At 36.0% G+C, this 14,657-nt stretch overlaps 3 protein-coding genes across 6 annotated transcripts; 1 reads left to right on the top strand and 2 right to left on the bottom strand.

The window, feature by feature from the left end:
- The first annotated feature begins 855 nt into the window (after positions 1-855).
- Positions 856-2,255, top strand: LOC129296583 (uncharacterized protein At4g28440-like). Its single transcript, XM_054935163.1, has 2 exons — positions 856-1,235; positions 1,870-2,255. The coding sequence occupies exons 1-2, from the start codon at positions 992-994 to the stop codon at positions 2,058-2,060; spliced, it is 435 nt and encodes a 144-aa protein (XP_054791138.1). The 5' UTR covers positions 856-991; the 3' UTR covers positions 2,061-2,255.
- A 416-nt stretch (positions 2,256-2,671) lies between these two features.
- LOC129296584 (protein NUCLEAR FUSION DEFECTIVE 6, mitochondrial-like) lies at positions 2,672-6,345 on the bottom strand. Of its 4 annotated transcripts, XM_054935167.1 has the most exons (4): positions 6,002-6,345; positions 5,582-5,703; positions 4,531-4,584; positions 3,967-4,298 (listed from the first exon to the last, which is right to left on the bottom strand). In XM_054935167.1, exons 1-3 carry the CDS (start codon positions 6,142-6,144, stop codon positions 4,577-4,579), a joined length of 273 nt encoding a protein of 90 aa, XP_054791142.1. In that variant the 5' UTR covers positions 6,145-6,345; the 3' UTR covers positions 3,967-4,298; positions 4,531-4,576. The 4 variants fall into 4 exon arrangements, with proteins under 4 accessions (XP_054791141.1, XP_054791140.1, XP_054791142.1 ...); XM_054935166.1 differs by lacking the exons at positions 3,967-4,298; positions 4,531-4,584 and adding an exon at positions 2,672-2,826 and having other exon boundaries at positions 6,002-6,336; XM_054935165.1 differs by lacking the exons at positions 3,967-4,298; positions 4,531-4,584 and adding an exon at positions 2,863-3,652.
- Positions 6,346-9,863: 3,518 nt separating this feature from the next.
- Positions 9,864-13,607, bottom strand: LOC129296588 (probable transcription factor GLK1). The gene is made up of 6 exons (XM_054935172.1): positions 12,849-13,607; positions 12,408-12,548; positions 11,752-12,096; positions 11,142-11,198; positions 10,808-10,924; positions 9,864-10,245 (listed from the first exon to the last, which is right to left on the bottom strand). The coding sequence occupies exons 1-6, from the start codon at positions 13,326-13,328 to the stop codon at positions 10,096-10,098; spliced, it is 1,290 nt and encodes a 429-aa protein (XP_054791147.1). The 5' UTR covers positions 13,329-13,607; the 3' UTR covers positions 9,864-10,095.
- Positions 13,608-14,657: the final 1,050 nt, after the last annotated feature.

Genomic DNA, 14,657 nt, shown 5'->3' with positions numbered 1-14,657 from the left:
TATTTTTATTATTAAGCTGTAAACTTGTAATCGCGTATTTCATACAATTGTCAATATTACTATTCAATTTTGACCCTGGAACTGGCCCGAAAGAAAATACTTTCGAAAAAAAAATCTAATTTGGTTACTCTCTCTCTTTTTTTTTCTTTTGTTTCAGTGACTCACACATACATGTACATATATCCTAACGCCTGCATTGAACGACATTAAGTATAGGTTTAAACGTTAAACAGGTGACCTCCTTCACAACGAGGAAAGGTTTTGTGTTGTTAGATTCAAAGATTTTTAGCTTTCGTTTCGTCACTTGTCTTAAAAAATAAAAAAAGAAGAAGAAGGAAAGAAAGAAAATAATCCTTGATGTTGGTCGGCGACCCCGAAAAAACACTATTATTACTGCCAAAAAGTGGCGCACCCTTTGTTTAATTGAAAATCCTAGTTATGAACAATACATCTGTTTAATTGTACAGTATCTAGAGTCAGTAATTTGAATATTGTCTATATTTTTTAAGTATTTCAAAAATTATATTTTTTATAATAACAATAGTAATTAAGAAAAATTGAAATTGGCTTAAAAACAAAATAAAAAGGGATAACAATCCGGATACTCTATTAGCTTGAATTTGAATAAGCGTGAAAGCTTGAGTGATTTTAGAATCAGACTTAATTGTATGTTCAAGTTTATTAGAGCCAATTCAAATAACTCTGACTTGGTTGAATTACAGATTCTAATAATATCAATATTGATATATAAAAATTTGAAAAAAGAAACATAATGTTGATGGTTTTTGGGTAGTACGATGGGCCTCAGGCTACTTGGACATATATGGTATGGGTATTGGGTGGCTGGAACCGCCCACTAATTTCCGCTCAGGAAATGAATCAAAATTCCCAAATCCGAAGACAGAGGCACTAGGGTTAGGGTTTTACTTTGAAGCCTTCGATCGATCAATCGATTTCATCCTCAGTCTCTAGAATCTTGTTGCTTGAAACCATGGCTACGCCTGCTACAGCAAAGAGAAAGCCAGTGTTCATCAAGGTGGACCAGCTAAAACCCGGCACAAATGGCCACACGTTGACCGTGAAGGTAATCAGCTCTAATCCAGTGAAGACTGTCAACAACAAAGGTAGTCGATCGTCAATAGTCCTTGGTCGGCCCGTTCGTCCCACTCTCATCGCTGAGTGTCTTGTAGGTGATGAGACTGGCACCATCATTTTCACAGCTCGTAACGAACAGGGTATGTTAACGTGTTAAAGTTTGATTATCATTGAATTATTCTCATGAGTTCAGTTCGATTCGTTTGAAAGGTTACATCAAGATTTAGGAGTGTTTTAATTGCCTGGATTATGATTACTCCCTAAAACCTACTAGATATGCCCTGAGAAATGCTCAAGACTGGGCCGTCGTATTTTTACTCCGCCCAACAGAATCACCAGTGTTGTGTCCTTTTATTCTTTTCATGCCTGTGTGTCATTTTTCTGCATTTTACACTGTTCATTAAGTTATTGTAGTCGCAGGAAGCATCATGTTGTAGTAATGCTTAGTCGTCTTTGCCAATGATGGAAATTGGAACTTGTGCTGCAATTAGCGTTTTTCCGAGTTAAAAAAAAAAAAGAAAAGAACATGGGTGGAATCATGCATTATTAGCCTCTGTTGTTAAGATATAATATTCGGGGAGTCTTTCGAGATCTCAGTCTCAGATATGTCAGTTGTGTAATCCTGCGATCTCTGGAACAAATAGTTTCATTGATAGCTCGTATTTCTTCGTATACTCTTTGCTAAATGCAAACTTTTCTACTTTCGTTAGAAAATATGGTATATGTTCAATCTACATGTTGCAGAATGATCATTAACTCGTGACTTTCGTACAGTGGATATTATGAAGCCAGGCTCCACCTTGATTTTGCGAAACGCAAAGATTGACATGTTCAAGGGATCTATGAGGCTTGCGGTTGATAAATGGGGGCGTGTTGAAGTAACTGAGCCTGCAAAATTTGAGGTTAAAGAGGATAACAATCTTTCTTTGGTTGAATATGAATTAGTGAATGTTGTTGAGGAGTGACTTTAGGGTCTGGAAGCGAATGCTTTGTAGTAAGGAGAGTTTCTATCTTTTTTACGTGACATTGAACAATTAACTGCAGCCTGCTGTGCAGAGCAGTATTCATGTGGTACAGCCTTGATTGATTTAGTCTAAAAAGTTGCTGTACTAAAATCAAAATTTTTTATCGAAGGGTGCAAATACAGTTTTGATTAGTCATGGTGCCTGTGTTTAACATCCTTGATTGAGTTGGTCTAAGAGGCTAATGTTACCATGCAAAATGAAAGATTTTTTAACCCTGCAGATTCATTGACATTTTAATTTGAGGGCACATTCCATGTGATTTACGAGAGATTGATGACAGATTTCATCCTATATATAACTACTGTGAACCCATAGTGGCGGAGTCCAATAATAGCAGGTACGTTGTTGCGTCATTGGCTTGCATCCTCACTCTTTGAGAGGTAAATCAATGCATTCTTATCGGTTGACAACAGAGCTCTTTATTATGAGGCAATGGCCAATTTCCATAGTTCAGTTTTTACGCATTTTGTGAAATTTGGGAGGAATAAGGAATAAAAGCAGGGAAGGATGACCATTTATAAGAACATGTAAATCTCGTACAAAAGTGAGAAACTAAGAAAACCAGCATGAGACTTTGGTTAATCCTGAGGTCCACTGGGGGCGAACCAAGTTGTAAACCCAACGTCAGGCAATTTTTGAAATGAAGGTGCCGAAAGCATAGTTCTCCAACTCCGGGCCAGAGTTGCGTTTAGGGAAGGTCACAGATCTAAATAAACAAAACACTGGATTAGATTTTCAAAGAGGCGTGAGGCAGAGGCAAAACCTGAAGTTAAAGAGTTCAAATATACAAAGCTCAGAACCATCCCACTTTGAGAAAGGAAATCAAGCAAATCAGGTTAGACTTAGAAGGCAGAACCCATCGCTGACCCCTTTATAGAGGAAGATAACATGTCATAAATAACCAAATGACGAAGTTAACAAATAGTGCCGACCAAGCAAAAAAGATCTCGTGAAGAAATGCCTTCAACCTCAACCATAAGTCTACATCGCCGACTTATTGAATCGAAGTAATTGATGAAAAGAAAGCATTTCAGGTATGAATCTCGTATCAGTAACAAGGGTTGACTGTCAAATAGGCATTTCACTAGTAAATGTTATTCCTACTTCGGCCGGCACCATATTTCTCACCTCTGCAATTCAAAGATTTCATTTTCACTACATACTTCTCAAATATGACATTCATTAAAAATCTTTACCTGATTCAACGAGAATTCAGGATAAGTTAAAAAGAAACTTAATAAATATTCAATACTTTGCAACACATTTTTCCTCTTATTCAGTTATTTGCCCAAGTTCTAAACTCTGAGCGCCATGGACGGCATGGATAAAAGTAGCAACATTTATGCATCAGAAATAGAGAAAAATACAACTGGTGTAAGCGTCAAGTATCATAGTCCAATTTACTCATCTTGCCCCTCCAATGGCTCAGTCAAAACTCCTAATTTTTCAGCGGTGACGGTTTCAAAACTCTGATTTGTACATAATAGATTGCTTGAATCTTCTGAACACTTATCACACATCATCATTGCAATCTGATTAAACAAAATTCATCAGTATAACCTTTCGTTATCTATTGCCCTCAGCATGCAAGAAAATCAAGGAAACGGCATGGATTTGAATCAAAAGAGTAATTATGAAATGTTTTGACCAACAGCACAATCACGCTACACAGAAGTGTGGCTTGAATATTTAGATGTATAAAGAACGTTCCACTGACAATAATGAACATGGCACAAACCAATGAATCATTTCATATATACCATTACAGAAGTGGCGATTCTATCTTGCTGTTCCATCAGACATTCCCACATATATTGACAAATTTTTCACATGATGTCAGCCGCTCTTCAGTTAAAATGTAGCCATTTTATTTTTCATAATTCCTCACATTTGTACTCTACAAGCGTAAATACTTTTGAACAATATAACTGAAACATAGAGAGATTATTATATTCTATCGCGCAATATAAGCTAGGAATATAATGCATCCATTCAAGCTGCCAAATCAGTAAAAATTTGGAGAGCACATAAATTGCTCTAAATAATTTTTAAGCCGTGGTTATAGGTATCTAGCAATTCTTCCTAATGATCTAGAAAAATTTGTTTAAAACCCAACACTCCAAAGAAGTCCATATCATCCATCTTTGCTTCTTGATCTTCATCTAGTCTTCTGTAGGCCTACAAACAAAAGGAGGAGTGTGTATGGCTTTACTAAAAGCTTTAGATGCAGGAGCCGGGAATACTTAAGATATAGTCCATCAAATTGATGCAGCGGATTAAGTAATATCATAAACATGTGTTCAAGAATCAATATGCAAAAGGCCTCCTTCATTATGTATATCAATAGCATTTATATCATTTCTCGCCAGACTCTGGTAAGTTTAACCCAAGGATTGAAAGAAACACTAACCTGAAATTTAAATTGAAGAAAGAACATCAAGGAATCCTACAGATGTTTAGCTACCTAATTCAAAAGTAAAATCCAATCATCAGGCAACCTACTAGGAGAACTACCATCTTCAGTGCACGTGAGCAAAATATGCCTGCAATACTAAAAACTTTTGCTCCAGTAATCCTAGCAGCCCAATGAAAAAGAATAAACAAGCTTATCTTGTCAAAGCAATCATACAATTAAAATTGACTAAGACTAGTGACCCAAATAGTCGAACAGTGGGGCCACATTACATAATCTCTTTGCTCCAAATTTTATATTGAGTTGAAGAGTAGGGGGATCTTAATTTTAATTCTTGATCCAGAAAATCATCTTCTCGATTAAGTCTCCATAGAGTTCCAACCATCATGGGCATCCATACTAAATCTACACCAAAATGGGAACAAAAATATGTTTTGCAAGTCATCCATCGAAGACTGCAGTCTGCAGACTCTTATTGTTACTTTAAAGCACAAAATATTAAAAAAGAGAAGTCAGTGGATTAAGCTTCAAGTTAGAAGCATGCTTCATTTTAAGGAGCGACAATTTCCTATCAACCTTCCCTTCCCCACCCATTATGAAAATGAATATATATAAGTTGGCCAAGATAATCTAGAATGAATATCAAACCATTGACATTGAATCTCTAGCAGTAAATGAAATACCGCACCTCAGTCGCTTAGATGATAAACATTAATATATATATATATATATATATTATAAAATTAGAATCCCTAATGCCTGTTCCAAACTTTACAAACCAGGTTGTGTGGTTTTTACATTGTTTTCCTTTTTTTCATGTCAACTTTTCCTATTTTAAAATTATTAAAAAAAATTGGAAATCACTTGCAAATGCAAGAAGGTTACTCTAGCTCTTAATAAAAATCGAAATAAGTAAAGGATGATGTTATCAACTCAATAAGTCAAGCTAATCACGACCACATTAACTACCTTTCACATTTTAACCTCATGAACGAAATAATCACTCACAAAGGAACACAATCATTGATATCAACGGTATGGAATTTACCTTCAGGAAGCCACCCACAACTGCGGCGAGAGATGGAGAGCATTGAAGTCATCAGTGCAGAAGCAGTTACCGTATGATATGGCAGCATGGATTCCGCACAGAAACTCAATTCAACAGGACACCTAATTTAAGTAAATATAAGAACTTCCATCCATAAATTTGTCATGCAAAACGCTCTAGGCATTATAGTGTGAGAAAGACGCATAAACCATTCAGTTTTAAAGACCCGACCCTTACTATCATTAAGAAGATTCAAACGTCAAGGTAATAATCTACCACCCTGTTGCAAGGATTCAAAGTACATTTTATTTTTCTAAAGAAAAACATGGGGAGAAAAATCCAAAGGCTTCAATTTTTAATTTTTATGTGGCTTGCATTTTCTCCTAGACCAGAAAATAGTAGCAATGTTATGCAGGTTACCTGACCGTGGAATGGGATAGAGGTTTTCGGGAGGGGAGGCGGAATGGAGAACGAGTCGCTCTCGCTTCCGACGCAATACGAAAAGCGGAGGAGCGAGACGAGTAAGAACGGAAGAATGACCTAACGGCAGCAGAGGAGGCCATTTTGTGATCGGAAAGGATAGCTGATGCTTTGCTTCAGGAATGGCTAGGGTTTTTGGGGTAATGTTCCGCCGCGTAGGAAGCTAAAACCCTGCGTGAGTGTTTGGCTACAGGGCTTAGGAATTCCTGGCCCGGAAAAGATTACCACCGGGTCTATTTCGGTTCGGGTCGGACTATGCGGAAAGATCCAGAAGTCGTTTTCAAGCCCGCCATCTTCGGTGTCCGTGTCCCAAACGCCTCTCTGAGCTTCAATGGTTGTACGGCTCCATTTCTGCCTCCTCGTACTCCTCCCCCCTGTTTGTTCTTGTTTTCATACATTGTCTCAGCTGTGTTTTTGAGGAAAAAGGGGCTTCGGTATTCAAGGTACACCAATCTTTTCATTTGTTCCCCAAAAATATTCAATGCTTCTTGTTTTACCAGTTTCAAGTCCTTCTCGTACTGATTCGTTTTCCTAATTTCAATTTTTGAATAAGATTGGAATAACTGATAATCTCAGTTCCAAATGTTGGAGTTCATCTATCGCATAATATTCGCACTGCTGAGGGCGGAGAAACTTAAAAGAGGGCTTTGAGGATCCTGAGGAACAGAGAAGTCCTCTAAAATAGTTATTGAAATGCCAATCCACAATCTATCTGTCTCTTAATCAATTCAATGTTTCTTCAACTAGATCAAGGCATATAGTAGAAATGTGACTAAAATAGCGTCAAATGATCAAGCAAAATAACATTAACCTCATACACGAGACCATTCATCTGCAGGATGGGATCAAGACTCAGAGCTGGTTGCCATTCCGGCTGCCGCTTCAATGTTAAATCCTCATATATGACTGCAAAGATGTTTCGAACATATCAAACATCATCTCAAAGTTGAACGTAGATTCTATTTCAGAACAGGAAAAGGTGGACCTATCCTTTTGACTCTCCAGATATTCTTGTTGGCGCCTGAGGTAAAATTTAAGATGGGGCGCCATTGTCAGCACAGGGCAAAAGTAAATCTTGGATGAGAAGTGATTAAAATTTAGAAGAGAAACACCGAAGCAGGAAACAGTTAAGAAACAAAGAAATGGAGGTCGTGCTGCAAAACATCAAAATGGAGGGGAGTATACTATTTTTATATTAATTTATTTGGTTTTGTTAAATGGAAGAAGAAGAGTGATCTTTTTAATAATTTTTTGTTTAGTTCAAAAATATAGAGAAAGAGAGATAATAATTAATTTATTATTATATTTACATATAATTTTTTTTTATACTTTCTCTCATGTAAATCTATTTTATATCCAAACACAAATTACATCATTTTTAAAAAATTACTTTAATCTTAACATATTGTTTATACATGTTTTTATTTAAAAAATTGCGAACTACTTTAATCTTAATATATTTTTTATATATGCATTAAAAAATTGATGCATGTTTTTATTTAAAAAATGTTCAACTTGGGTATGGCCTGACTGCCACCGTGCTGTTTATGTCTATCGGCTTCATACCCAACTCAAAATTCATATTTGCCATCATTGTATTAGAGCAACATATAACCAATGGGCAATTTAAAACCCTGGCAAGTGAAATCTAAGATCTAGTGATAGAGAAAATAAAGAGTGAGGGTGTGGCTTACTGTGGGAAAAGGAGGAGGAGAAATGGAAGTAATGAAGGAAGGAGGGATAAGAGAACGATGAAGGAGGCAATGTACTTTTTAAAAAAAAAAAAAAAAATAGTCATGGAATATGGCAAAATTAATGCCAGTAGATTAGCCAACAAATTTGGCTTCCTTCCCAAAAAACCTCTCCTTTCCTTCCCTCCAAAACTCCCAACCAAACATGCCGTTAATAACAAATACAGGAGCTCAATTTCAAATTGTTAAAAGGCTGATGGACGTATGTGGAGTTTGTTTGCTGCCCACAATGTCTTTTATTTATTTATCTTTGGAATTTTAAAAAAAGAAAGAAAACAAAATTTGGTAATAAAAGAAAGAAGGAAATTGTATTAGCACCCCACGAACACATTTTCCTGGACTTCACATGGGCGTGGCTCAAATTCAGGAACGCGTTTACAATAGGCCTCATTTAATGAATGGGCCCTCCTACGTGAGTTAAGTCTGGGCTTGTCAGTTTTTTATTTCATAAAAAAATAAAACGTAAATTAGGCTCAACTGTTGCAAAAGGAGAATAATTGTTTTTCCCCTGAATGTAAGAAATTTGATCAACATGAATTCACAACCATCCCATGCGTGTTTAGAATCCGTTTAATAACTGAAAAATAATGAGAATGGAATGGATTAAAGAGATACGAATAAAAATAAACTGGATTAAGTAGGTAAGAATATAAATAAACTAATAAGTTACTTTCTTTCTCATAACAAATATAATAAAACTCAATATCACAGATCACATATGTGAGAATCACTATAAATTACACTCTTGACAAACCTCATAAATCATGCAATTATATTCCAACTTCATGAATTAAATTTTTCTCCCTTCATCATGAACATGGTTAACCCATCTCTCATCCATATTTAGATAATTTTTATTTTTATTTGTAGTTTTTAAATCTGTTTCATTTCCTTCCTTTCCTGTAACCAATAATTCACCCCTTATTGTCTGCATATACAAAGGTAAATAAACTAATAAAGGGATCTTTGAAGAGCTTCTCGGCTTTAATCCTTTAATGAGGGGACTTGGAATTCCATTATTGGGATTTTCAGGAGAATTATGCAAAACTGACTCACAAGTATATTTGATAACTAACTGAGTTCATAAAATTTATTTTGGCCGAAGATTATACATATATCTTTTCTTTTATTTTCGTGTGAATATAGATGTTTCAATTCCTGAGCTACATATTATATTGTTGAAGGATTTCTGTGAAGAACGCATAAAAATATAATCCTAATAAGGCCCAATACTACTTGTCATGTTCAGCAGAGCCTAGAAATTAAACTTGCAATATGCACCAATAATGACATATAGTTATTGGAAAATTAAAGAACACATCAAAGGTCTCTCACATTTTTTTTTTTTAATGTATGCATGACTTGTCCGCCACGGTTATAATCAAAATAATTAAGCGTTTGTTCAAGAGGCATTTATCTCTGGCTTTGCCTACTGCTTCTTACACCGATCCTTTCATGGGGTACGTTGTATATTTGAATGCTTGTTTGTCTCGTATAGTACTCCTTCTGTCTCAAATTATAAAATATTTTTGAATAAAATCTCATATATCAATAAACCTCATTAAATACACTTAACAATTTTATCTTTTTAAAATAAAAATATAAACTTTCAAAAATATTCATCATTTAATATATTGAAAAGAAAAAGGACATCACAAATTAATTATAAATAGAAAAAAGGGTAATATTAAAATTGATGCATTTAATAAAACTTTAATTTACTTAAAGTATCTTATATTTTGGGGTGAAGAAACTTTTTTAAAAATATCATATAATTTAAAACGGAAGAAGTAATAAGTTCACCTTTAGCACTTACGTCCCCCCATCATACTCATGTTCATGATTCTTTGACATCATACAATTAATTCATTTTTTATTTTGCTTAACTTAATTATGTTTCGTCAAATAGGATATTATATTGATTTGGTTCCATGCACATAGACATGGGGGCATATGAAAACTAAGATATCTCAAGTCTCTAAAGTTTTTTTAAACATTTTTTTGAAGTGCTTTTATTGCCTGATCTATCTCTCTCTGAAATAAACTACGACTAACACAAAAATTATTGCTTAATTATCATCACAAATACACAAAAAGGCTAATGAAGAAGAGAACTTTGAAGAAAGAGAGAATCCTCAAAAGTAACTCTCTGAAGCAAATGAGAAGTCGTCGAATTAGGGTTTTGTGGTGGGGCCTTCACACCACAGCTAGTTAGCATGCTCAGCAACAACCCAGCAGGAAGGGGAAAAACCTCTGAGGTAGAGGACATTACTGTTGAAGAGGTCAAGCACAGGAGGGTGGAATTTTTGGAATTCCTTGTCTCTGCAATTCACCCATCACACTGTCAAGCGCTGGAGCTTTAAGCCCAAGAGGAAGTGGCAGCCACGGCTTTGATAAAACATCTCCAATAGCTGCATCTACGCTCTCCTTTGACTGCACACACACGACACGGTATTTCATTCCCCGTGATATAATATATGATTTTGCACACTAAACTGTGTTTTACGTTCAAGCTATAGATTTCTTTCTTAAAAAAAAAAATTGTTTGTTTCATGAGTTAACTGCTCCAACAAGTTTCTGTTACTATTGTGGCTAAATAAGGTATATATGGGAATATGTATAAGGTAAGACAATTTTGCAAGGAAAAAGCTGGAGAAGAGAAACATTGAAAACAAATGCAGAATTACTGGTTTGTTTCTTGTGTTTAGTGGGTAAATCAAACGAAAAAATTGTATAGACGTCGGGTACAAACATGTTTGCTTATTGAGGGAGGAAAGATATTTATCACATGTATGAAACATTACATACCAGTAGGTACAGCTTTATGAGAGACAAGGACATAAAGCTAACGCAATTTTTTTCTGCTATATGGTAGTAAGGTTCAGACTTATGAGATTATATCGACACCTACTTTAATGTTATCACATAAGTTATATGCATTCGGGTGGCAAAATCCAATTATATGAGAATGTACAAGGAGAGAGAAAAAACTCACAGGATGAAAATCAATGAGTGGGCGAGGAGCGGGTTGGCCGGTGGGGACGGCGATGCCAGGATCTACCTTGTACATTACAAGGGGTGGGATACCCGGGACAGGTGGAGAGGGAAATCTCTGCACATACACGGAATTTCTTAATTTGCCATCCTTCCTCTATATATGGCGTGCGAGGCAAGTACGTATTGCTACATATTTTTGAGTAAACATGCTGACAACATTTGTGTGTTTCATCTATATGGTGATTATAATTTGTGAAGGGATAAAAATGAAAAGAAAAGGAAGAAGACAGCCAGAGTGGCTCCAAAAGAGTCAGGAATTAGTAGTCACGTACCGCCGTAGTCAGAGGCTGTGGAAAGCAAGGTGTTCCCGGCGTTAGTGCATTGGTAGCCTGAAATAGTAAACATGAATATATATATATATATATATATTGCCTATAGCCTATTTAGACCCGGAAACTTAATTATATGTGTCCATCGGATTTCAAAATCTAGCTATACGCTTTGTTCTTTTCTGAAATTTCGCACACAAGCCAATTATTTTACTAGTTGCCTTCTTTCAATCAAGCCACCATAAGTGAATCTTGGTATATGTCAAGCAATTTTAGTTTATTAATTTTATTGAAAACTTTAACGTGATCTCAAATTTTTTTTTAAAAAAAATTATAGCATGGACAAAAATTTAAAACTGTCAAATTAATCTCCTAATATCTATAACGAGATGGCGTCTATTATGGCTTGAACTTGCCAAATAACTAACGTCTTGCCCCCCTTAATTATTTCATAACCTTTTGTTCTCAAATTTATAAGCTATAGATTTCAATATAAGATTTTCATTCACATGCGAAAAGATAAACCTAAATTTTTGAATAAGGATAAGAGATTAAATACTTAGTGATTAAATTAACAAATTGAAGTTAAAGAATCGGGGTACAAAGTACTAACCGGTTGGTGCCAGTAGGAAGGATCAGGAGGCGGAGGGGCGGGCGAAGCCCAAGCGAGGGGGGGCGGCGGCGAGGGGGAGTGAGGAGGGAGATGCTTAGGCCACAAGGGCATGAAGGAGTGGTCCATGGTGGGATGGCCCCACACATGTAAGGCTCCGAAATGCTGCATTGGCGGCGGCGGCGTCACCGGAGGAAAACCCATGGTCGGTGCTACTGCCAGCCAAGGGCTTCCCTCCCTCTTGCCTCCTCCTCCTCCTCCTCCTATACCGTAACACTGTCTTCTTTTATTCCAGTTCGCTGCTTCTGCTTCACGTGCCAACAGATGTTTCCTGTGGGATCGATATTTCTGCGAAACAAATCTCCACCTCTTAGACTTCTCTCCTTAATTATACCTTCAATTTTATACATACTGGTGTTTATACATTTTAATTATTCCTGTTTTTTTCCCTAAATCTACCCAAAGCAACCAAACAAATTTGCGTATGTTTTAGCAGTAAATTCAAGCTTCCCGTATGAAAATTAAAGAAGTTATGGATGTTTTTTTGGTAGCTTAAATTGAAAAAAAATAATGTTATCATAAGATATTATAAAAAGCGTCCTTTTTTGGAAGATGCACGCAAGATGAAACCCCAAAAGGGGAAGAAGAAGGGTACGTACTTGAAGATGGCTGGCTATGTTATGGCGAGTGAGACAATCTATTCCCATAATCTCCAAAATTCTCGAAGGCACCGCCTTATCCACTCCTAGTTGCTCCACTGCTTGCACGAATCGCCTGTGCAATTCTGGGGTCCAATCCACCTTTACATCACCCAAGAACAACAAAAAAATTAATTAATTAATTCATAATACGATGATGAAGATTGAAGGAGAAGAAGCGTAATAAATAATAATAGTAATAATAATAAGTCCGTGTTTCTATCTCTTCTCTGCTTATGGCACCCGTGATCTCTTTTGAAACCCAGGCACTTTGTAAAAGCACAATCATTATTAATGAATGAGACAGAGACAGGAGCTTCAGGACTAGCTCAGCTAGCACACGAGCTTCGTCGAAACCTAAGAAAGCGGTTAGGGAGTTACATAGGTTAATTAATTAATTACCTTCACTTTTCTCTTCCCTCGAGAATTCTTCGACTCGGCTGATGATTTTCTTCCCTTATCAACTTCACTCTGCGACGGCTTAACCGCCACGGATTCATCCCTTCGGCTCACTATCTCATCTCCGGAGTTCGACCCCGAACCGGAGCCCGAATCCGAGGACACTTTATCTTCCTCTTCTTTCTTTGTCGACGTAGCTATATTCTGGTCAACTTTAAAGTTTTCCACCGAGAGCGATGACGTGGCCATCTCCGAGTCCTCGCCGGTGCTGAGGGAAAAGTCGGCGAAGATCTCGGGGTCCATCTCCAAATCCGGCAAGACATCTCCGTCGTTGATACCGACAAATATATCGTCGAAGCTGATGCTTTCCAATAAATTCCCATCGGAGAGGTCACCGAACACGTGGGACTCCATCGAGAGCCTCTCCATCTCTCCCTGCCCCTCTTCATCTTTCGTGCTTCCAAGAGGTGACACAGAGAGCATCAATAATCCCAGATTCCCACCTCTAACTAGCAAAACAAATCTCAATCTTCTAACTTACAATTAATTAATTAATTAATAATAAAGCACTCCTCTCAAAATACTCTAAAAAACCCACACATGCTCGCTCAAGAAGTGCAATTTGAATTGAATGAATCTAATGGGATAGGCAAGAGAGAGTAGTATGCGTGGAAGAAACTAATGAAGAGCTCTGGTTGAGAACCACAACTTGGAAGAGTTTTATAGACTCGAGAGAGATTTGCTTTATGTTTTTGTTTGGGAGCGTACTAGTTGCAGTGTGCGTGTGTTGGTGTGCATGTATAAATTATGGGTTTGTGGATGGTCTTTTTTTCGCAAAAGAGTTTTTATTTTTTTGTTGGAAAATTCTGAAAGTGATGGTTTTAATTATTGATACACTATAATTAATAAAGGGATATTAATAACTGAATATATGTCTGAAGCAGCCAGCAATAGTACTGTGAAAACGAAAGGGACGTGTGCCTTACTGTTACTGAGGTTGATGATCAAATAATTGACCGCTGTATTTTTGTGGCTCACTGATGAAGTTTATCCATTCCCGGTCTTATCTTTGTTAATGCTTCCAAATGCTGATGTTGGTAAAACCTATGTTGTCTATTAAATTAATAGTTGCAAGAATTTTGTTATAATCAAAATAAAAAAAAACACTGAATTTAATCCATTCAAATCTCCTAAATATTATTATGTAATAAATATCTAGCTCATTTTTTTGCTTAAAATTTAGAATTTTTTAAACAGTCTAAAATTTTCATGCTTCTTTTGTACTGTTAAATTTCTTGCCTATTGTTAGTATAAAATCTTTCTCTATTTTCTATGACATTGAGCAACGTAGGAAAAAAATAATATAATAATATAAATTCATTCATGAATAATATACAATACAAACTCATATATCATAATATCAAAATTGTAACACACCAAATTTTTTTTTTTAAATAATTTAACTCAATCCATAGTTGGGTTACAGCCACCCAACACATTTTTATATCAATAATTTCAATATAAAATATTTTATAATTGGCTTCAACTCACACACTATAACATTTCAGATAAATTTTTACCTCCCACATGCCATTAGGCTAAATCACATTTGTCCATCCTTATACTCTCAACAAGTAAACTAAATCACATTTGTCCATACTTATACTCCCAAAAAGTAATTTAGTCAATTTTCAACACAAGCCAGTTATTGACCTTATAATCATGCCATTTTAATCAATTCAAAGTAAACCTAATATTAAAATTACAGTCATCCAAATTATACCAAAAATAGAAATAGTTTAAAAGGCATGA

The sequence above is a fragment of the Prosopis cineraria genome, unplaced genomic scaffold, assembly GCF_029017545.1.
Source record: "Prosopis cineraria cultivar Desert tree isolate PC_DT_omini unplaced genomic scaffold, ASM2901754v1 PC360, whole genome shotgun sequence".
NCBI lineage: Eukaryota > Viridiplantae > Streptophyta > Magnoliopsida > Fabales > Fabaceae > Prosopis > Prosopis cineraria.
Note: the sequence above shows the minus strand (reverse complement) of the source record. Positions and strands in the feature narration are given on the sequence as shown.